Source organism: Protomyctophum bolini, assembly GCF_963924005.1.
Source record: "Protomyctophum bolini genome assembly, chromosome: 18".
Taxonomy (NCBI): Eukaryota; Metazoa; Chordata; class Actinopteri; order Myctophiformes; family Myctophidae; genus Protomyctophum; species Protomyctophum bolini.
Window position 1 is genome coordinate 25,994,246 of NC_137879.1, and position 23,293 is coordinate 26,017,538.

At 45.9% G+C, this 23,293-nt stretch overlaps 1 protein-coding gene across 2 annotated transcripts in view; it reads left to right on the forward strand.

The window, feature by feature from the left end:
• vti1a (vesicle transport through interaction with t-SNAREs 1A) overlaps positions 1–23,293 on the forward strand; it is a 154,006-nt gene that overhangs the window by 78,408 nt on the left and 52,305 nt on the right. For both annotated transcript variants that reach the window (XM_080788694.1, XM_080788693.1), the window contains exon 6: positions 21,955–22,025. In XM_080788694.1, the coding sequence (XP_080644820.1) occupies positions 21,955–22,025 (71 nt within the window). The remainder of the gene's footprint in view (positions 1–21,954; positions 22,026–23,293) is intronic.

Consider the following 23,293-nt stretch of genomic DNA (forward strand, 5'->3'; position numbering starts at 1 on the left):
TAGTCAGTAAATTATTTAGTTTGTGACAGTGACATCCAAAAGGACCCTCACTGGAAGTGAAGGTGAGACTATAGCCTCGTATAGGGTTGTCCTTCTTGCAGTTTGTCTGTTTTTCAAAGAGACCACATACTTCCTGAATAAGTACAGCCCGTGTTCTAGACTCGGTTCCCTGACTATTTTGCCTGAGCTTTCCGTGGAGTTTGAGGAAATGCCCTGTGCCATGTCCGCCATGTTCCCACGTGGCGTTCCACACGCACCAAGGGAGGTTCTGTAGCTCCCAGCATTCTTGTCAGGTAATTTTAGGCTCATCTGTGAAGCCGATATGTGCCCGGGGATGATCTCTACATTTATTGTATGTCGTCCACGCCCTGTCGAGTTATATTTAGTCATGTGTACATGTTGGCTGTTTATGTCATCTGTAACTAAGCCAGGCACTGTCCAATTATCTGTTTGCTTTTCCTGCCTATTGTGTTTGTTGTGGTCCAACCCTGCCAGGATCTGACAGTCGTTTGCTCGCCCGCTACGACATGACAGCGGCCATATTTTCATCATCCGTTCCAGGCACGCGCTGTCATTCACAAAGTAGTCGGCTATTTTGCTATTAAAGTACACCGGCATGCACACATTTGCACATGCAGTGTCTAGTTGTGCGTTTCGCATGTGCCCATTCCCTAGATGCCCCCTGTTTAGTTTTTTCATTGTTTTATTTATTTATTACATGTGTGCGTACAAGGCCATGAGGAGACTTTGTGTGCTGGTGTGCTTGTCATAATAATCTCGCATTTGTGTGTGTGTGTGTGTGTGTGTGTGTGTGCGACTGTGCGTGCGTGCGTGCGTGCGCGTGTGTGATCCTAATGATGCTTTCCTCCTACACTCTATCGGGCTGTCAGCACAGTGCCGGTGACTGTCACAAACGCCACTCCCCCCCTCCCCTCCCCTCCGCGTCCTGCCGAGATGGGTCATTTTTCAGTGTCAGGACAGAAGATTCACTCTGGCACCAGATTGATCCGGGACACGTTGCACTCATTATTCTCCGTTTGCACACGTCTTCTCCGTGCAGACCCTACACAAGTCGACAAGACGCAGCCGAGGAGAGAAAAACATTAAACATACACCAGCTCTCCTCAGCGTGTCATTAACCGTCATTTTAAATTGGACTGCGTAGCTCAGCATCTCGGGTGAAATTAAAATGCGCAACAGAAATTAGCGTGCACAATACTCAACGTCATTACATGTGTTGAGAACCATTTGCGTTAGATGTCGTTTGTTTCACTGATTCGTTTGACATCCGTTGAGGACTCAAAAATACTATTTAACATCCATTGAGTACATATTAATAAACCCTATATATACTTAGCTGACTGCTGTCCCCAGAGGTCTATAATAGGCCTGCTACAATTTCCCCTCTCCCCGAATATCTTTGTAGAACATTGTTTTTTTGTAGATCCGTTATTTTTGCTGAATGTTGCCTCCAGAATAGGGTCACTAATGGGTTCATGTTGTTGTTAGTGAGCCAGGTGCTCGACAGCCACAGCATGCATGTTCTCAAATCCATCATCCATCCATTCATTTCTCTACTACCTGTATCCCAGTTTCATGTGGATTTCATCTCCTGCTTCCACTTTGTAAACCAGTTCCCGAATCGGCTTTACAACAGTTTTCTTGCCGTTTCACCTTGTCTGTGGGGCATTTGCTCTGATTTCACCATTCCTTTACCACTCTTTCTATATCTCTCTTGAAGCCTTTTCAAAATTTTCCATCAACCATCCCCATCCACCGTTGGCTATCTGTTCCTCTGTCTTACCCTTTTCCTAAATGCTTCTCAAACTTTCTCATGTCAAGGGCCGCCTAATTCATGTATTTGTCATGTATGTAGTATTACAGTTGGTAAATGGATTTTGATGCTATATTAACACATTGCTGGGGAGCCCCTGGAACCTCATCGAGGACCCCTGGTGGGGTCCCCGGACCCCACTTTGAGAACCACTGGGCTATCTGTCCCTCTGTCCCTAAAGCCTCTCCTCTCTGTCTCATCGCTGTTCTCGTCAGGGCGGATGGAGAGTGGGACGGCTGTGAGTGTGTGAGGATGAGAGGAGGGAGGGAGGTCAGGGCCTCGGGCCCCTGGTAGCGTGGTATTTTAATCTAGGCTATTTGTAATGACAGGCCTCCTGCGAGCCCAGAGGAGTGGCGGGCCGGGGGTCTCTGACAGGTTGTAATCGCTGACAGGGAAAGCAGCTCAGGAATGTGCCGGCGAGACCCCGCCTCCCTCATTCCACCCGCCACTATCATCCCTCGCTCTCTCTGTTTCTCTCTCTCTGTCTCTCTGTTCGTGCATGTATCGAGAGATTGTCTTTGCACGTCTGTTCCCTTCTTTGTCTTCTTTATTCTTTCTCTCTCTCTGCCATTTTGGCTTTTGTCCAGGGGCTGCTCCCTGCCACGGAGGCCCCTATGTCTGTCTGTCTGTCTGTCTGTCTGTCTGTCTGTCTGTCTGTCTGTCTGTCTGTCTGTCTGTCTGTCTGTCTGTCTGTCTGTCTGTCTGTCTGTCTGTCTGTCTGTCTGTCTGTCTGTCTGTCTGTCTGTCTGTCTGTCTGTCTGTCTGTCTGTCTGTCTGTCTGTCTGTCTGTCTGTCTGTCTGTCTGTCTGTCTGTCTGTCTGTCTGTCTGTCTGTCTGTCTGTCTGTCTGTCTGTCTGTCTGTCTGTCTGTCTGTCTGTCTGTCTGTCTGTCTGTCTGTCTGTCTGTCTGTCTGTCTGTCTGTCTGTCTGTCTGTCTGTCTGTCTGTCTGTCTGTCTGTCTGTCTGTCTGTCTGTCTGTCTGTCTGTCTGTCTGTCTGTCTGTCTGTCTGTCTGTCTGTCTGTCTGTCTGTCTGTCTGTCTGTCTGTCTGTCTGTCTGTCTGTCTGTCTGTCTGTCTGTCTGTCTGTCTGTCTGTCTGTCTGTCTGTCTGTCTGTCTGTCTGTCTGTCTGTCTGTCTGTCTGTCTGTCTGTCTGTCTGTCTGTCTGTCTGTCTGTCTGTCTGTCTGTCTGTCTGTCTGTCTGTCTGTCTGTCTGTCTGTCTGTCTGTCTGTCTGTCTGTCTGTCTGTCTGTCTGTCTGTCTGTCTGTCTGTCTGTCTGTCTGTCTGTCTGTCTGTCTGTCTGTCTGTCTGTCTGTCTGTCTGTCTGTCTGTCTGTCTGTCTGTCTGTCTGTCTGTCTGTCTGTCTGTCTGTCTGTCTGTCTGTCTGTCTGTCTGTCTGTCTGTCTGTCTGTGTGTGTGTGTGTCGGTGTGTGTGTCTCTCTCTCTCTCTCTCTCTCTCTCCATTCCCGTCTATCGGCCAGTCCTCGCGTCCCAGGCTGCAGACAGTTGTTGACATTCCCCCGGGTGTAAAGGCCAGCCCATCTCCGTGCTATGCATTGTCATCGGCATGCCACCTCATCACGGCTCAGTGTCTTCCTGTCTGTCTGGGTGTGTGTGTAACATTGTCGTTGGATCTGTGTGTGCGTGTGTGTGCGCGCCTGTACCCAACTACCCATGTGAGTTTTCTCTCTCATTCAAATGAATAATGAGCTGTTGTGGAGCGTTATGTGTGCTGTCTGTAATACGTGTACTGGCAACTAGAAACCGCTAGTCTTTCGTTGCCAGACGTGTCAGAGATCTCTGCCTACCAACACGTCTGGTGGTGACATCTAAATTCAACATATAGGGGCTAGAACTGAGATGTAATACAAAATAACAGCAGGACTTCAGGATATATTCTACCCCCCTACAAAAAGCTCATGTCATTTTTTGATATGCGTTGTGTGACTGAATGCCCCTCTCTCTTGAGGACAATCAGAAGAGGCTAATATTCACTGCATCAATGAGACATCTCCCAGTAAGAAAATCTAAATAAATAAGTTAATAAAATAGATTATAGATTGCAATCTACAAGCTCACCGCATTGCGATCTTGTAGATGCACTATATGTAGTACAACAGACATACTAATACGTAGTAGTTTTGTAGTACAAAAACGTGGTTAAGGCGTGTTATGTCAACGGAAAGACTTGGTAATGGCAATTATTCCATTTGAGATTCAGTTACATGAGTAACTGAATCTCTTTATATACATGAGTATATAAATCACGACTTTTCACATGTATTTGTGGACAATTGAGGGACCTTTCACTTTCAGCTTTTATCGGATTGATTGAGTGATCGGATAGTGTGTCACCTACAGTAGCCTACATACTGCAAGTGCAATGTCTCTGGTTAAATTCTGAGCAGAGGCCTGTGTTGCATGTCATGTCATGTCGTGTCATGTCATGTCATGTCATGTCGTGTCATGTCATGGCCACATGTCGCCCCGCCAAACCACCCCCACCAGCTTCACCATCTTGTCTCTTCAGGATGCAGAAAGGCAATACAAAATGATCTCAGATTATGACAATATTCTGAGATATTTCCAAATGCTAGTGCAGGTGAGCGTGTGTAGAAACATGAGATGTGGGATCGCTCCCAGACAGGTGAAACTCAAGCCCTCTCCTATTCTTACCGCTCCGTTGTGGTCGGGACAGGTAGAAATGCAGCCGTTTGGTTTATGGTCCTGATGGGTCATTGTCACTGAACAGGGATAATGTCATGGCAGGCGTTTCAGTTTAGACGAGGTCAACTCAATTTCACGTATTCGTTGTCGTTAGCGTTTGTTTGTTCACAGTGTTGCTGCAGTGCAAGGAAAGGGAATCACAAGGTTCGCAGACAAACAATCCTCTGCTCACAGTTTAAAACTGGAAATGCACTCTGTCGAGTGCATTTCACATACTGTACACACACACACACACACATAAAGTGGTCCCTTATTGGCCGGTGGACAACACCAACATACTGTACATACCGTACATACCCGGGTGATCGCAGTACTTACTAACAAGTAACCCAAGTCACGGAGAAAGCATATCATGCTACAACAAAGCTTAAGTTAAGGACTTGATAGTTTTTTTGTTTTCCTTTTCATTGTTGTATTTTGGCAAAAAAGCCAGAAAGCGATATATATCACATATTACAGTGCATAAGTCAGTAAGTCAATTTCCACTGTCTTCTCCAGATTTGACAGAACCGAAGAACAGCACAAAATAAATGGATAAATAATATATAAGTAAACAAGACAGCCAGAAGTTTTCAGGTGAACCACCAACTTTTCCGTCCTGCTTCCCCTCTCCATTGGCAGAGGACAGCCATGTGCCCAGGTGTCGTTTGTCCTGACAGTGCCAAGTGGAGCTGCAGCCATCAGAAGCTGGCACACTCTGGGCATGGACCAGCGGCCCCTTCTTCCTCAAAGCCTTCCCCTCGTCTCCCTCGTCTCCCCTCGCAGTTCCACGCTGCTCTGTAGCCCAGGGAGCTCATTAGGGCCAGACTTCCTCTTCATTTAATCCATTTTTCATAGCCTAAAAAACAGTCCCTGATCTTTAAAAATCCTGGCTAATTTAAGCCTGGATCTCCGTGAAAAGTGGGAAAATGTGATAAGAAGAAGAAGAAGAAGAAGGGCAAAAAGAGAGAACCAGAGCCGTGAATGCTTTTTCATAATATATCTGTCTCCGAGGCGCCGGGATTAAATGTTTTCGTAGAGGAACAGAATGTCCGGAGCGGAAAGATGCAGGCCCCGGCGCTGACACGAGGAGTACTTGACAGGGGTTGTAGACCCCAACAGTCATCATGAACTGCCCCACCTCTGGGAGACAGTGTGCCTTAACTCGGCCTAATGAAAACATTGGTAATAACATGTGCTCCCCCCGTCCCAGTTCCTTTAATTATGTATCTATGACTCGGTACCGGAGGGCTCCTGTAAGCTCCCAGCTTCACTTGTTGTGGAGCTAAAGTTTAATTTCGACACTGACCGGCAGAAACCTTCTATCTCCCTAATTCATCTTTTTATGTTTTTTCATAAATTAATCCCCTATACGCATGATGATCTAAGCTCACTATGTAATGCGTTGTTAGTTTGAGAAATGTAGAAATTAGAACCCTTAGAAGGTTTTCGCCTATTAATGAACAAAATATAGCCGGTTCCAGGTTGAAAGTAGTTACGTCTGTCTGGGTTTTATGAATATTTTACCAATGAAAACCGTTAACAAGAGCTTCTGAGTTCTGACTAAATAATAACTACACTGGACATTGGAAGAAAGGTTACTGTTTTGGCCACACAATGCCATACGGGTGTACATATATGGGGATGGGGTGCACAGAGATGCCATCTCTCCCTCACTCTTCTTTCTTGCTAACCCATTCTTGTGCTCCCCCTCAAACTCCCTCAACTCCCCTTGCCTCCCACACTACTATGAACCCACCAAAACGGCACACAAACCAGCTTCTTATAATCAAGGTTCAGCAATTCCACGTGTACAACAACTTTGGTATAACTATGGCAATTCACCATCTTCCCCCTTGGTTATAACAACATCACATCAAAACGACCACGGTCAAAGTTAACGTCCTCAAAAGTTTGTCTGCGCCTTTGTCCTTTATCTCTCTCTCTCTGTATGAGAATGAAGCACCTCTTATTTTTATCCCGTCCTTCAGTCAGCCACCGTCACCACATTAATAAACCTCCCAGGTATCAAGCGTTGATGAGCGCCCGTCTCCGCTGGATGACACGTACCTCACCAAAGGTCTCGGAGCGGGGGGAGGGGGGGGGGGAGGGGGGCTTGCCTGCGTATACCCAGGCAATGGATGTGGCGGAATTATTAAGCAGTATCGGCTGACCCTCTCGTTAGCCTCAGAGATGCCTGATGACAGAGGTGAAGCTGCGGAGGGGTCGGGGTGGGAGTTGAGGGAAGAGAGGTCGGCACCCACGAGGGTGCTGTGTGCCATGGCCGTGCCAGGCCGGGACCCGGTGCCACCATCTCCCCCACCACCCTGTCAGCGTGCCCTCTGCCCCCGGGCCACCGCGGAGGTGGCGCATGGTGGGCTGTCACGCGTCTGCCTCAATTACAATCAGGGGGATGGTCTGTGTGCCGTTTGGCTGGCCACTGTCACTGCTCGTATTACTGTTGTAATATCTGCATTGTATATCATAGGCTGCCAGGCAGCTAGGGAGTGCTTTAGGTGTTTAACCCTAATCACACCTGTACACCTATGTAAGTCAAGGGTAAATCGGTAGCATTTTGACACTTAGTAGGTGTCAAATGACAATGACACACGCACAATCTAAAATACCCCCTCGACAATGGCAATGTTTTAATAGGCATTCTATCATTGAGAAGCGTGCACAATACTCTTTCATCTGCATTCACTCAAGTGTGTGAGCTTTTAACTTCATCCTCAGACGCTCTTTAAAGTTTAATTAAAAAACACTGCACTACACATTCTCCCCTTTCTCTATCTGCCACTTTACCTGAAAGAGTCTTAATTGCTGTTATTGAAAAGACTGATAAATGAGAGATTTCATAGAATACAACTCAGCTTTGGGCACCTTCAATCAAAGGATACTCAATTAATGTTTTTAAAAGTCCATGGTCTTCCATTTCTTGTTGTCATGACAGAAGCGGAGTTATTGTTGCATCATAGTCAGTCGTACAATGGAGAAATTAGCATCAGAATGTAAGAAACTTGCAGTGGCTCAGGGGTACAGTGGCCGGTCGAGTGGCCGGATGGGAACCTTGAGGTTCCCAGTTCGATCCTGGGCTCCCCCAGAGTTGGTGTCCTTAAGCAAGACTCTGAACTCCTAATTGCTCCAGATGTGCAGGTTGGTGCATGGTTTCCTCCGCCATAATTGACCTATAGCTAAGCCCCTCCCCAAACTGCTATGGTCCAATCACAGCTAAGCATAACACGGGTTAGACAAACCTCTCCACCAATAGTTTTCCTGTTATAAAACATTGTCACGCACATATTTTTCCAGTGCATATGGCAGGCCTTGTTGACGGATTTGGAAGAGAAGGTCTGGTTCCAAAACTGAACCAGTATTTAATGTGTAAAATCCATGATATTTACATTGGAATGAATGAGCCCGGCTGGAAATAGTCTTTCAGTGGGAGTGTCTAAGTGGGAGAGGGCGGGGCTTAGCTAAAGGTGAATTAATGCACCATACTCATTACTCACATGGTGTCTGGTGCAATTTCTTATTGGTGTCTTATTGTCCATTCATTGTCAATGGGAATTTAATGTTTGTGTAGGACGAAAATCCTGCGCCCCTCAAAAAAAAGGTGCTAGTATTCTGATGTGGTTGAAGGTTGTCTCCTTGCTATTCCATTGAGACATTTTGAGCTTGTGTCGGAACACAAGTGGTTGACAAGCTCATTGGTAGAAATGTTTCCCATGAGGTGGAATCCCTGAAGAATACAGTTGTAACTGTCCAAAACGTTGGTTTTTCTGTGTCCTCAATACGAGTGTGGCATTGGCTTCTACGAGTGTGCGGCTACCGGCTATACAACTTGTTTCATTCCGAATACCAGGAAAGGACATACATTTTATGGATTGCAGCTTTTATTACTGGAGCTTGTTTCCACCGCGTTAAGGGTCACTAGGGTTAGTTGTAATGTAATGGTAATGACGCTGATGAAGCCAAGCTTGAAAGTAAGAAGAAATTCTTCTATTTCCAGTTGGATAGGAATTTCAGTCCTGACCGCCCAGAATTGGGGGCAATAGAGTGGGAACAGTGCGACAGGGCCATCCGGCAGGGCTCCCCACCACTGTATTGTGCAGCATGGAAACGGACACAAGACGTCTTTCATGGTGGCCTCGGGACCGCCGACGGCCTCCCCTCTGTGCCTCTGTTTGTGAAGCTACTTGCTGTTACTCCATCCAGCCCAGTATCGCTAACAACACATCCTCTGTTCTCACCCACCGCACAGCTGTTCTCACACACTGTGTGTGTGTGTGTGTGTGTGTGTGTGTGTGTGTGTGTGTGTGTGTGTGTGTGTGTGTGTGTGTGCGTGCGTGCGTGCGTGCACTCAGATTGTCTATGCAGTGTGTGTGTGTGCACGCATGCACGAGCCCATATATCATTTAGTGTTTCCACAGTCTTTACTGTGTCTTTTGTGGTACTTCTCGTGAGTATTTCCTTTTTTCTTTTCTTTTTTGTCACATACACATACAATACAGTCTGCAGCATTATAGGCAGTGACATTCTATTTCAAGCTTCTTCAACAGTGGGGATAACAATAGGATAGATGAAAAATGTGATGCACTGATTTTCTATTTACTTTTCCCTCTGACGGACTGGCATGACTCACATGGATGTTTGCATTCTTGCTATACTCTGAGAGAAAGACTTCTCACCAAAGGGCCGTTGTAAACCACTGTTTCTGTCAAGTCATGACATGCTCCACTTGGTTTAATTTGTACACTCAGATATGGTGGTCCTTGGAATTAAAACATTTGGTATTTGTACACATACCAGCTCTGCAGTGTGATTTAAAAAAGAAAGTAAAAAACGGTTCCAAATGTGCATAGAACCGATTCCACTTCCTAAATGTTGGATCCACGGTGCCTCCGCCGGTTCCCCATCCCAACCCTATACAGCATTAAGGCTGGGCCGGTTCCCCATCCCATCCCAACCCTATACAGCATTAAGGCTGGGCCGGTTCCCCATCCTAACCCTATACAGCATTAAGGCTGGGCCGGTTCCCCAACCCAACCCTATACAGCATTAAGGCTGGGCCGGTTCCCCATCCCAACCCAACCCTATACAGCATTAAGGCTGGGCCGGTTCCCCATCCCAACCCTATACAGCATTAAGGCTGGGCCGGTTCCCCATCCCAACCCTATACAGCATTAAGGCTGGGTCGGTTCCCCATCCCAACCCTATACATCATTAAGGCTGGGTCGGTTCCCCATCCCAACCCTATACATCATTAAGGCTGGGTCGGTTCCCCATCCCAACCCTATACATCATTAAGGCTGGGTCGGTTCCCCATCCCATCCCTATACAGCATTAAGGTTGGGCCGGTTCCCCATCCCAACCCTATACAGCATTAAGGTTGGGCCGGTTCCCCAACCCAACCCTATACAGCATTAAGGCTGGGCCGGTTCCCCATCCCAACCCTATACAGCATTAAGGCTGGGCCGGTTCCCCAACCCAACCCTATACATCATTAAGACTGGGCCGGTTCCCCATCCCAACCCTATACATCATTAAGGCTGGGCCGGTTCCCCATCCCAACCCTATACATCATTAAGGCTGGGCCGGTTCCCCATCCCAACCCTATACATCATTAAGGCTGGGCCGGTTCCCCATCCCAACCCAACCCTATACAGCATTAAGGTTGGGCCGGTTCCCCATCCCAACCCTATACAGCATTAAGGCTGGGCCGGTTCCCCATCCTAACCCTATACAGCTTTAAGGTTGGGTCGGGCTTTTCCAGCGGACATGCATTATTCATGAAGGGGAGAGAGAAGATATCTAAAGGTGGTGTTATAGCAGACTTGATGGCTTCTCTTCTTGTCTCTCTCGCTTCTCTCCTGGTATAGCTGGCCTCATCACTGCACAGAGAAAACCCACAGGGAGCCCCCCCCCCCCTCTCCACCGCTGCCACCTCCATCAACGAACTTCAAAACACACACACACAAAAAAATCACAAATTATTTTGTTCAGTGGCTGCGACGACAGTGTAGCTGTTACAGATTAAAGGCGAAGGACTCACCATTAAAGACAGGAAGCCCAAGACAAAAGAGAACGACAGACGAAGGGGGTGTGTGTGTGTGTGTGGAGGGGGGGGGGGGGGGGTGCGCAAAAGAAAGTCCAGTCACAACGTTGACAATTAAGTTATAATATTGTGTCCTTTATGAATAATTAATTTGATGGCACCAAGGCCCCTCAGAAGGTAGATGAAATTAGTTCTGCCATGTCGGAAAAGTTAGACATGCTTCATTAGTGGGGAAGATTGGTGGGGGAAGAGACTGGTGGCAAGCTTGTTGGGGGAGGTGGGGATGATCAGTCAGAATAGTTTTTAGTTAAATCACACACCTCTTCACCCTACCAGTGACACGTGGTGGTGTTGTCGTGCTGTTTTTGGTCTTTGTTTTTGCCTGTTTTTGGGCTGTACAGTATATGTTGGGAGACTCCGGTGAACTATTTATATAGGGTTTAAGTGGTTAAATCTGCAATTCATATCTTTCTCTGTAAATAAAATGTTATTTTGACCAATATTTATGATGGAGTATCATAATACAATATGGTTAACGCTACTGCTGTGGTTGCCGTTGGTCTACCTGCTTTCTGTATTAGCTCAGGATAGACATTTGGAGCTCAGGCGAGGGACCCGTGTTGGGTTCCGGTAAGAAGGCAGAAGGCAGGCTTCCTTGTGACTGTGAGGTGTTGTTGTGAGCTTGTATACCGCTTTAGAATATAGGAACGCCAGGTTGAAAGTTGTTAACGGCGGTAACTCTTACAGCTACAGTGCTAAAGATCTTCACGTACCAGAACCATTTCCTCTCTTTCAGTCTGAGGGCCGATTCATACTCCTGTTTCGGCGCTGTAGTGCCGAAATGATTTCAGCTCGTCAGAAAATTTCAGTAGCACCGAAGAGCCGACTTTAGGACGGTACCCGCCCCCCCGAACCTCAAATGACGTCAAATTGTAGGCTCTACAGCGCCGAACCGACTTTTATTCGGCTCTAAAATAGGAGTATGAATCGACCCTGAGACGGAGATGATTATCGTACAGGAGGTTCAAGGAACTGCGCTGTGTGAAGTTTCTGACATGGAGGACGGACAACTGTTCTCCACAGACAAACACTGTATACAGTATTCCATATACAGTACCAAGGGCCGTTCGGTGTCCTCGCGGGCCAATGCCACGTTGTGTGCTATCGCACTGGCAGCTGACAATAATCGGCCTTCATCTCCGTGGCCCGGGTCATTGTTAAATGAAGCACATGATGCGTCTCTCCTTTGTGAGCTCCCTCATACCCCCCCCCCCCCCCCTCTATAATAGCAGTATTATTTTCCTTTCAGCAGAGCGGGGAAGTGTGTTGGTATTAGCCCCAAAGTACGAGACAAACTTGTGTTCTGTGAGACACAATGATGCAGTGTTCGGTTAATCATAAGCTCCACGGCTGCCTGGTGAGACCAAATTCTCTTGAGCACCTTAATTCTCCTGCTATGGAGCGCTGATTGTAAGGGCAGCTAGAGGTCATCAAAAGACAGACTTCATGTCAAACATACAGTCGGCAGATTAGTTTCTATAATTTGCTTAAAAATAATTAAGATATTTTTTTTCTTTGTAAATCTAGAAACTCACAGTGGGACACGTTGTGTGAGCAGGTAGATCTGCTATTATTATTTTCACTATTTTGGAATAGGTAATAATAAGTGGTTAATTCATAATGTGGTTTTTTTTTTGGTTTTTTTGATCCCGTGGAGACGCCAAATTGTCTTTTGGGTCTCGGACTAAAAATTATTATTAGGAACCCCTGCTTTATGCTAAAGAAATATAGAATAGCTCTGATATGGACTTCAAATGCTCATTTTAGAGCTAGAGAACGAACAGTATTTGAAGAATAACCTGTCACCACAGACCAAATTAAAGCATAAAGGAAACTTGACGAGTCTATTCTTTTATGGTACAAAAGAAAATCAGGAGTCCTAACATTTTTGGGGGATCAAGGTTTGTTCTTTGAGAGCTGCAATCACCTGGAGAGATGTAAATATACCGGTATTAGTTTATGTTAATTGTGAATGTGTTTTGTCTTGTCCCTCTCAGCCCATTTTGTCTTGTTGTTTCCTGTTACGACATTGCTAATTCATAACTACGCAGTTCTGTCTAGGAGACATTTTAGTAAATTATTTAATTTGGTTTGAAACATCATTCCTTTGCATTAATTATTACTCCGAATCATATTGATCTAAAACTGAAAATGAGGTTTATACTTCAAATAGTTCAAATTCAGACCCATAAGGGTGTGAGAGTTAAATGAACACTGAGGATTGTCCTGTGTGTAGAGTCTCTGGACCCACACATATACACTACTCATAGCTGGTCTAGGGTCAGATCTTACCACTGACTTCTTCTCAAGGGCCTCCTTGTATATCCTATATATATATATATATATCAAGGAGGCCCTTGAGAAGAACGCGACATCAACATGTCTCGTTGTGAGCTGGTAGATTTGCTATTTTTGATATTTGGCAAGAAATCCCACGTCCCATGTCCAAAATAGGGATGCCAGGTTGAAAATGGATGTGAACCTGGCCTTGTCAGACTGCAGCCAGCTTGTACTGTCTCTCAGTCCAACAACCCCCCCCTCCCCCACCGCCTCCCTTTCCGTTCTTTTCGCTGTGTTATAGGAGACAGGGCTCAGCTCATGAGTATTAATGAATTCAAAGTTGGAGGGGAAAGAATCTTTAAGTGTTTCAAACTGTCAGATCCTGTCAGCGGACGGCCTCGTGCCTTCTCGTTTCATGCTCATGTTTGATGCCTTCGCTTTCATGCCCTGCTTTTCCGTAATGGCTAAATTGCCGGCGACAGTCCCTTGTCCCTGCAGATTGTTTGTTTGTCTCTCAACCACGGGTTGTCTTACACGGCGTTCGCCGTGGCGAGGACTCATTAAAGTGGGCTGTTAATAGGGGAGATGGGGGGGGATGGGTGGGGGAGGGGGGTTCATCACTCCGCTTTCCATCCAACCGAAAATGCCGTCACGATTCGGGTCACAATCTCGGCTTCGCGTGCAGTGATTTTCCGCGGAACAGTTTACTGTGGGTACTTGAAGGATCTTGTCGAAGTGTCAATCCTTGTGAAGAACAAACAAATGGAAGCCTTTCAGGAAAGTATGGAGGAAAGGTTTTTATTTTTTTCTTCGTGCCCAAAAGCGCTCGCCGCAGAACAGCTGGGCAGGAAGAGTCGGAGAAACGCTCGGCATTCTCCCAAACCGGCGGTACAGAAGTGCCGATCAAGCATTGATCAAGACCAATCCAGGAGCTGCCTTCCTGTGTAGTTCAGCCTCAGTTTTACGCGTTAGCTCACAGACGATGGGGTTGGGGTTGGAGGGGGGCTGCAACAAAGCACAATTAACGAGTTATTGCATTCATTTAGAAACAAAAGAAAAATCCTTATAATCAGTAGGTGTTGAAAAGTGCTAAATACTCCCATCACTCTGACGGAGAAGCAAAGAGGGAGGCCTCGTCAAAACATGCAAATGAGGGTCGACACCACGTCGGATTTTTGACAAACATAATTAAGGTGTTCCAATTTGGGACACGCTAATACAGAGGACCGCAGGCCTCCCCCAGGTCCGACTACTCACTAATCACCACGCAGGCTTTAAAGTAGTGCGTGCGTGCCTGCGTGCGTGTGTTCCCTACCCACCTCATCTCCCATTTGATTGGATAATGAACTGTTATGGGGTGTTAGATCTCCTTTTTGCCATCTTTGGCAGAGTTTGAGCAGATAGGCAGGGAAGAGCCGCCCGAGGTGTGGTGTTGTATGGATAATTAAAAGGCAAGAAATGTGCGTTTGGTCCTTTGATCTGCCTGTCAACTTTCTGATTAGAGACGTGAAAAGCCTTTAATCAAGAGTAATGCGATGATTAACGCTCCCTAAACTGTTTGGAAAAAGAATCAGGAGATGAACGTCAAGTTTCCTCCCTCGCGTTCCTCCCTCCTCCTCTTCCTTCTCCTCCTCGCCCCTTTTACCAAAATCACGCTAAATGTCCTGCTCCTCAGCCTCAGTTTGGACTTGGAGGCATCCCACTGGGCTGCAACAGTTAATCGATTATCGAAATGAGAGCTCGTAGAAGATCTATTTCCGCTATGTCTGTGCTATGCCATTGCTATGTATAGAATATTTTTAATCAGACATTTGTCATTTATTACAAATCAAGTGTTTCACGTTTATATATACAAAGAAAACAAATATTAAAAAAACATGCTTCAGGATTATCCGATCAGTAGAAAAAACAACCGATAGAATAATGGCTAAGGAAGATAATCATTAGTCTCAGCCCTAAATCAGACACTGTGTTTGATTTAGACCGTGTGACATGTTTCTGCTCGTCGCAACATCGCTAGAATTTGGCCCTGTACCTGGCGTTGTCGTCTTTTCATCCAACAGAATGTTCTGCTTTCATTACTTCTGCCTTTATTCAATATCTGTCTTTCCCCCCCTCACAGTCACATAGTGTTGGCTGTCAGCAGAGTGCTTATTGCATCGTGTCAGCGTGACTCATGCTGTGATACCATCATCTGACTTCTCCACTACACAAGTGATCATGAATTAGGGCTTATCTTGGTATTTCTCTTGAGTTGCAGAGGAAGTCGCTGGAGGAACTTTCATGTCTTTGTCTTCCAGACTTTGTGACAGTGGTCAAAAGAAGAGTTTGATGATGTACTCGCGGAGGTTTCTTGTGCATGGGCGTGCACAGTGTGACCCGTACATTTGTGCGACATGAATTTAAACACTCTATGAATAATACATCCTCTATTTAGCTCATTCAGAGATTACTTTTAATTCTACACTTCATACATTTTTTACGCTTTTGACCAAGCCTAATCAACGAGAGAGAAATAATTTCCACCGGCAGTGGGAATAGAATTAATCAGTCGGGTTCGTTTGAGCCTCACAATTGACCAACGGGCACGCTGGTTCGAAACAGACGCACGAGGCTGTGGAAATTCCGTGTGTATTTTAATTGAAGACCGCGGAATGTGTCGTTCCCTCTCTCCGCACGCTGTTGCCCGTCGGGGCAATCACGGTGAGTGCCCAAAGTCCATTAGTTTTCATTTGGATGCTTCAGTAAGACCGGCTGATTAAGTTCAGGCAATTTGCTGACAGGAGCTCCTGCACCCCGCCTCACCCACCCCTACCCCACCCTCTCCCCCTGCACCTCCATGCCACTGGCAGGGTCGGCGCTCAGGTCAATTCAATTCAGGTTGTTAAGAGATTGTAAGTAGTTTAGTTTGTTTTTTGGAGTTTGTTGAGGTGCTTTGGCCTTTTCCCATATAGTTTATTATGACAGGAATTTTCAATATGGATTAGCTGGCTGGATATCACAGAATGTTGCTGCTATAAAGAGAGCCATATGGCTATAGAAAGCTGTCCGTTTACAGTGTTCATACCTCTGTGTCGCTGCCTGCTTACATAGTGTAAACATGTGTTGGTAATTTCATGAATGTAAAGTGAGCCCCTGGCTTACTAGCCTCATCTATTCTCATTGAAGGCAAGTGAAGGGGGGGGAAAAAGTCAATATGTGGAGCTGATCGTTTGAGGCTGAGGTGATATGAGGGGGGGGGGGGGTGGGGGGGGGTCTCTGAAATAGAGTGTGGAGCCTTCAATTCTCCCCGCCCGTTTCTGCCTTAAACAAATGGTTCTATTAGCAGCAGGGACGGTCATTTGTACCCATTAAACTCGCGTCTTATCACCCATAACACTCCCTTACATCTCTCCATCCACCAATTGTCCATAATCAGCCATTTAAGAAAAACACACGGCGGAAATTTTCCTTTGGGCCCCGATCCGGTCTGACGGACAGGCAAACGAGAGGAGGAGAGGAGGAGAGGAGAGAGGCGATATTTTCTGTGGAATGATGAATAGGCCAAGTTGAGTGGCTGACTAATAGAGATCTGTCTTAATCAGAAGTGATTTGTCAGAACAGGAGCTCTGCGGGGTCAGGGCATCAGGCGATGAATAAAACAGAGGCCCAGCAGAGTGAAGAAAGACCCCAGAAATCCACCCTGACTGCCCATCGTCACTAGTGCTCATACACATGCAAGTGCTGCCTGCTTCCAATACTGCTCCTTTCAAGTGCTTACATTGCTAGCAGGGAGGAGCCATGTGCACTGCTTAGTCAGCCCGGCGTGTACCTGCATGGTGAGGTACTCCATTGATACCAAAAATTGTGTGAAAGCTCGCACATCCAAAGGATAACAATCTAAGGGCTGGACAGAATGAAATCCCATAGCGACTCCCATTAGCTCTTTGTCAGGACTGATAAAAAGCTAGTGCTCGAAATGTCACAAACTACTAGTGTTGAGCCTGTGAGCTGTCACTTTAAAATGCATACAGAGCAGAATTTAAAACAAAAAAAGATTTGGGGACAAACCCCCTTTGATTGATTAAAATGTAAATGATAGAAATCACAATTTATTTCTCTAGAAATCCTTTAGTGTTAACGGCATGGCCCTTTCATAGGGGGGGGGGGTGGGTGTGCATGACGCATGTTGGCTGTCATATAGCAGTACTTCAACCCCCCGGACACTGCGTGACCCTCCCGTGGGGTGGGGTGTGTGTGTGTGCATGGCGCATGTTGGCTGTCATAGCAGTACTTCAACCCCCCGGACACTGCATGACCCTCCCGTGATCTCACTGTTGGTTCCGCTTTACTTTCAGCCACAGTGCAGCGTGCGGTATAGGTGAGGCGCTAGCCCCATGGCCTGTAAGGCTCGGCATTATAAATCACTCTCAACTCTGATGGAGGGGATGAAAGCATGTCACCACCAGGCGGGTGTAGTATTGAGAAGTCCTATAGAATAAAATAAAATAAGCTTCTCTGGGAAAGGTCTACAAAGAAGATATTTTTTTTTCCACCTGGGAGTCACAGGAATATAAAATCATGATGTGGAACAAAAAGATGCGTTGTGTGTGTGTGTGTGTGTGTGTGTGTGTGTGTGTGTGTGTGTGTGTGTGTGTGTGTGTGTGTGTGTGTGTGTGTGTGTGTGTGTGTGTGTGTGTGTGTGTGTGTGTGTGTGTGTGTGTGTGTGTGTGTGTGTGTGTGTGTGTGTGTGTGTGTGTGTGTGTGTGTGTGTGTGTGTGTGTGTGTAGAGATGGACAGAGAGTGAGCATGTGCATGTGAGGTTCATCTAGCAGCACCAAGCCTCCCCACATTCGTCCCGTGGGCTGCCATCGCTCGTTTTGTCGGTGTGTGTGTGTGTGTGTGGATTGTGTCCGGATAGAAGTGTGTGTGGTAACCTTCAAAAAGTGGTTTCAACCGCTTAATGAAAAGGAGCTGTGCTGAGGCTCTGAGCGTGGCGGTGTCAGGTCTTGTACCCTTTTAGCTCTGGGGACGGAGAGAAGAGGGGGGAGAAGAAAGAAAGCACGTCGTAGAAAGAGAGAGAGAGACACAGATAACCCCAGACGTCCCAGTGTGGAGGGGGCTCTGCAACAGCTGCTGTAAAATTGATGATATGTCCAATTATACGTGTCCACGAACTGGGGAAAGTTCAGGGCTGCAGAGAACCGACCCGGGGCCTTTGGACTTGTTTGTCCAGTTCTGCTGCTGCACTGGACTGTACAGTATGAATGTAGAGAGTATAGATATGAGGCCGCATGCAGAGCAGGTCATTTATACTGTTGTTGTTGTCACTGTACATTAGCACAGTATGTGCTTTTACTTATTCTAACTGGACAATGTAATTATTTGTTGTTGTCTCTCTCTCACTCTCTCTCTCTCCCCCTCCCCTAGACTGCTTGCCCCCTAATAGACACAGCTCAACATTGTGACTTCATAAGTAGACAAGGATTCATATTGTAAGTTGTAAGACTAATAGATTGCAATGGGTAGACATTGACTACTAACCCCTGATAGTTCCCACTCCCTACTTGAACCATTTGGTAGCATAGCGTCACATCTTATACGTTAATTAGATTAATTGTATCAATTACTACAATTATATAGTCTCTACAGAGACCATTAACTGTCACCATTAACTGAAAAACAAGATGCCAGAGAAATAAAAATTAAGCCCAACTGTACCGTGAGACTCGTGTTACGGGAAAGAATGTCCTTACCCGTGCAATATTTTCCCCTTCCCCGCAACTTAATTTGCGCCCTCGACTCCTTTTCACACTAATTCCAATCTACAGTAACATTAGAGGAACCAGTTAAATGAAGGCTGTGCAACACTGGTGTGAGTATAATGTAATAGAGTAATGGGCTTGTTAAATGGGCCTTGGGGGGGATGTGGAGCTTTAGTAAGTGAGTCAGAGCACGGCCTCTGCGCCAGGGTCATTTAAATTGTTAATAGCTGCTTAAACAGGAGGGGAATATTTTACACACTTAACCAGAAAGAAGTTCTGCAGCATTATATGGAAATGATGTCCCTTCCTCTCTGTTTTGGCCAAAAAACTAATTTTCCATTTTGAAAAGATGCAATGCTCTCAACCACGCTAAATATGTTAGTGTGCCATTGTAAAGACGACGCAAACTTTAATTATGCTCAAAATTATGTTGACCGAACAAACATTATAATCTCACAAACTATGGAACATTTGGTAAGGCATTTTAAGGCTTAACCCCTTAAACACTATTTTCTACATCACTGTCCGACAGTGTGACATGAAAATAGCCGATCTGGGCGCTCAGGGATGAAGTGACATAATGACTAAATGAGTAAAAATAATAAGCTACTACAAACTTTGTAAAAGGATGCCTATCTCATGCCCAACAGAGGGACGCCACGTTGAAAGAATCCTAGTTTACCAAGGCACTACATTGTCTCTCTCTACATTTGCTGTATGTGATTACCTTGCTTATTGTAAGTCGCTCTGGATAAGCGCGCCTGCTAAATGCCTAATTTGTAATTGTTAACAGTGTCAGTGGCTGAAAACAATGTACTGAAAATGTGTCATTCTGAGTAAGAATATCAGGTAAATGCTTAAAATTTGAAGGTAAAATCTAAAGTAAACAGTTTTAAGACAGAAGCCTTATGCCTAGAGAGCACAGTGATGCTGACACGCCTGTCATGTCCAGATGAATTGGGCTAAATCGCTCCATTTCTCATCTTTTCAAGGTGGACAATGACATTAAAGGAACCATCTTTCATCCGTCGTCTTCATTTTTATTCATTTATGTATTTAATTGTAATGTCCACACATTGCATAACCACAACTCGTTCTTTCGGGGGCAACTAATAAAGTTTGTCAGCGGAGCGCATGGGGTTTAAATAAGATGGATGTAAATGTAGATACATGTCACAGAGTGAGAAATGGAAGGGAAGATGCCAGATAAAGACACCCCTAGCCTCAATACAGTAGGTCCCTTTGGGAGGTGTTGTGTACACTGCCTAATGGTTCAATGGGGCAGAGACAGTTGGGTGAATGATGGTGGGATTTAGGTGGATGGGGGGGAGGGCCGTGGGGGGCTCTCTTTATGCAAGCGTCCATTTGCGGTCGCGCAGCTAAGGAAAATATTTATCTTTTGAGTGCCTCTGACCTGCCGCGGTGAAACAAGAGTCCATAATGTGTTCTGCAGGCAGCCCACCCGGGGGACTCCTCAAATGGATCACAATGGATTTTGCAGCACCGCACCGAGGCCTGGCACGAGTGGCCAACGAAAGCGCCACCTATTGAGCCGAAACGCCGTCTCCGATGGCGTCGTGTCATTCCTTATCCCCTCCAAAGCGTTTGATGGTGGCTGCAGACCTATTCGGTTTGCTGTAGTTACATAAAGAGTAAAAAGAGTGATATAATTGCACAAATTCCCCCAAAAAGTAGCAGAAATAGCAGATCTACAAACTCTGTTTGCTTATTTTTGAAGTGGTTAAAAAGTGGCTAAAATCACCAATTCTGCGATGGAACCACTATGGTAGTTAGTTTGTATATACAGTATCTACAGTACAGCACTTTAGCCTCCCCAGTCCTGTAGAATGGACAGAAACCTGAGTCCACTGTGGTCCCATTCTTGTCTAGTGAAAGGTGGCTCACAGCCACGGAGGGGTTGCGTTTCCCCAGGCCTTTTGTGCCTTAATGCACCTTTCTGTTAAACCTTGGCCATTCAACCAACCTGTCTTCGCTTGCTCTGCAAGTACTGGCGCTAGGATGCTACCGAGGCCCCTTTTTTCTCTCTGACCATGCCTCATCTATCTTCTCATGCATTGTAGGCTTTTCCAATAATGCACTCTCTGTCAAGAAAAGGTAGACAAAAAAAAAATCTTTGCTTGCACAGCTTGTCACCCTCATTTATTTAAAACAGTGCCTCTTCCCGGACAGAGACGGATAGGCACGCTTACTTGTCTGTTTAACAGAAGATTTCCGCTACACCTCCCTGCCTGTTTATTATATTCCTGTTGCAACGGGGGACTTGTATTATTACGGTTATTAATACCTGCACTCAGTCTTTTAATCTGCCCTATTTGTCACTTGTGACTGTCTGACTGCACTGTTTAATCTGGGTATCTCTCAATCTGTCTCCTCGCTGATTAGAAATTGATGAAGGCAGGAAGAGACACATTTGGGGGTGGGTGGGGGGGGGTGTGTGTCTGATAGTAGAACTGGAGACAAACGCCGCTCATCCAGCAGCGCTCCCCCCCCTCCTCCTCCTCCTCTCTCTCTCTCTCTTGTTCGGCTGCCAGATGTAGCCCATTTCCGCGGCCTCCCCCACTCCCCCCCACAAACAGGCTCTCAGCACGTGGGCTCTTTGGTGTGTAGCACCTGTGTAGTGTAATACAGTCTGCGACTGCGTTGTTTACTCCGAATTTGTTTGGTGCGCTTGAAAGCCCGTCTTTGATCCACACAAAGATTCCTCACTCCCTCCCTACCTCCCTCTTCCTCTTCTGTCTCCCTCATTTTTTTTAACACGAACACTGCATTGATACAGGGTGGTTGTTTATTTGGTCCCCCCCACCCCCCCTCTACTCCCTCTTTCTTTTTGCTTTGCTTTTTTTTCACGTCCCTAACCCAAGGGACCGGGAGAATGACAGTGACCAGTGATGAGCTTGTCAGGCGCCTTGTTGGAGATGTTTTATAACTGGCGCGTTAACGTGTTTACATCCAACACAGACGAGAGGCGTTTAGAGACCAGCGGCTTAATGAATATTGCATCGGCTGATTGTGGTCCATCTGCTGGGGTGTGTGTGTGTGTGTGTGGGGGGGGGGGGGTATTGTTTGTAGTGATGAGAAATAAAAAGCAGCCACGAATGTCAAGGTTCAAGAGTTGAGGCCTAGAAGTCTGTGTACTGTTTGTGCAGATTATTATACACATGTGGTACACGCAAACACGTAGTGTAAATCTGCTATCTTTTTTGCTATATTTTGGAAATGAAAATGTTTTTTTTTTATGTTTGATTTCTCACAGAACAAGTGGGCCAGGAGATTCTGTCCAACCTGCATACTGACCGCGAGAAGATACAGAGAGCCAGGGAGAGGGTGAGCAGACACACACATGCATGTGTAAAACACACATACACACACACATACTCGTACACACACGCACGTGAACACACACATACACACGTGGCCCAACAAGTGCAGGATGAAGGAGTATCATAGGAGACACTGACTGGAGACAACAAAGGCTTTGTAGTCGGTGGGGAACATTCACAACGCTTTGTGTGTTTCAGACAGTGATGCCATACATGATGTCAGACTAGCCAACTACACGCACACGCACGCACACGCACACACACACACACACACACACACACACACAAGCACATGGTACACACATAGTATGTGATGTACTGTATGTACGAAGCATCGTACTGACTGGCTCCAGTGCTATGATGTGGAAACGTGCAATTTTCACATCAACATGGATATGAATTTATTGATTTCTTTCTTTTTAGGCAAGATAGGTGTTACTGTAAGCAGCTCTATATTCTGACACGAATCATTATCAGTATTTATTCAGCGATCTGGGGTCTCCCTACATCTCCATGCATCGCTCCAACTCTTTAGTAAACAACACATCATGGTCTGACACATTCTGAGCTTGTGCACACATATACGTAGATTTTCTATTTTTGCTTTTTGTCATTTGACAGTGTATATGAGACTCTTGTGGCCTGACAGGCTGCTTCTCATCATGATGTCACTTGGCTAATTATTTTCACTGGCCATGATGCTATAGGCCTACACCATGTTTTCACAATATTTATACGGTCCAAGAGTTTATATTATAATCTCCATCAGGCTGGAGATTATGTTTTCGCCATGTCCATCTGTGTGTCTGTGTGAGCAGCTAATCTATGACACAGCATTTTGAGTTTTCTTCAAAACACACTTTTTGCTACTACTCCTACAGATTTTGTCCAAAACTCACACAAATCAATTTACATCATCTCATCATGATCATCATTACATCATTACATCTCATCATTACATCATCATCATTCATGTGATCAAAATGTATCAATGGGAACTTTCATATTTCTTTCCGAATGTATTTTTCTTCCAAATGTTTGATTCTGGGTTGCCAAACTGACCTGGAAGAGATCTGTGCTCAGAGGAGCACATCTTCTAGTTTCTAAACATATATTTGTCTTTATGCTGTCGAAATCGAAAAAAGATAATAATGAATCGTCAGGGCTTAAATGTTTTGGACACTTAAGCAGCGGTGGCTCAGAGGTAGAGTGGCCGGTAGAACAGTCGGATGGGTGGCTCAGGGGTAGAGTGGCCGTTAGAACAGTCGGATG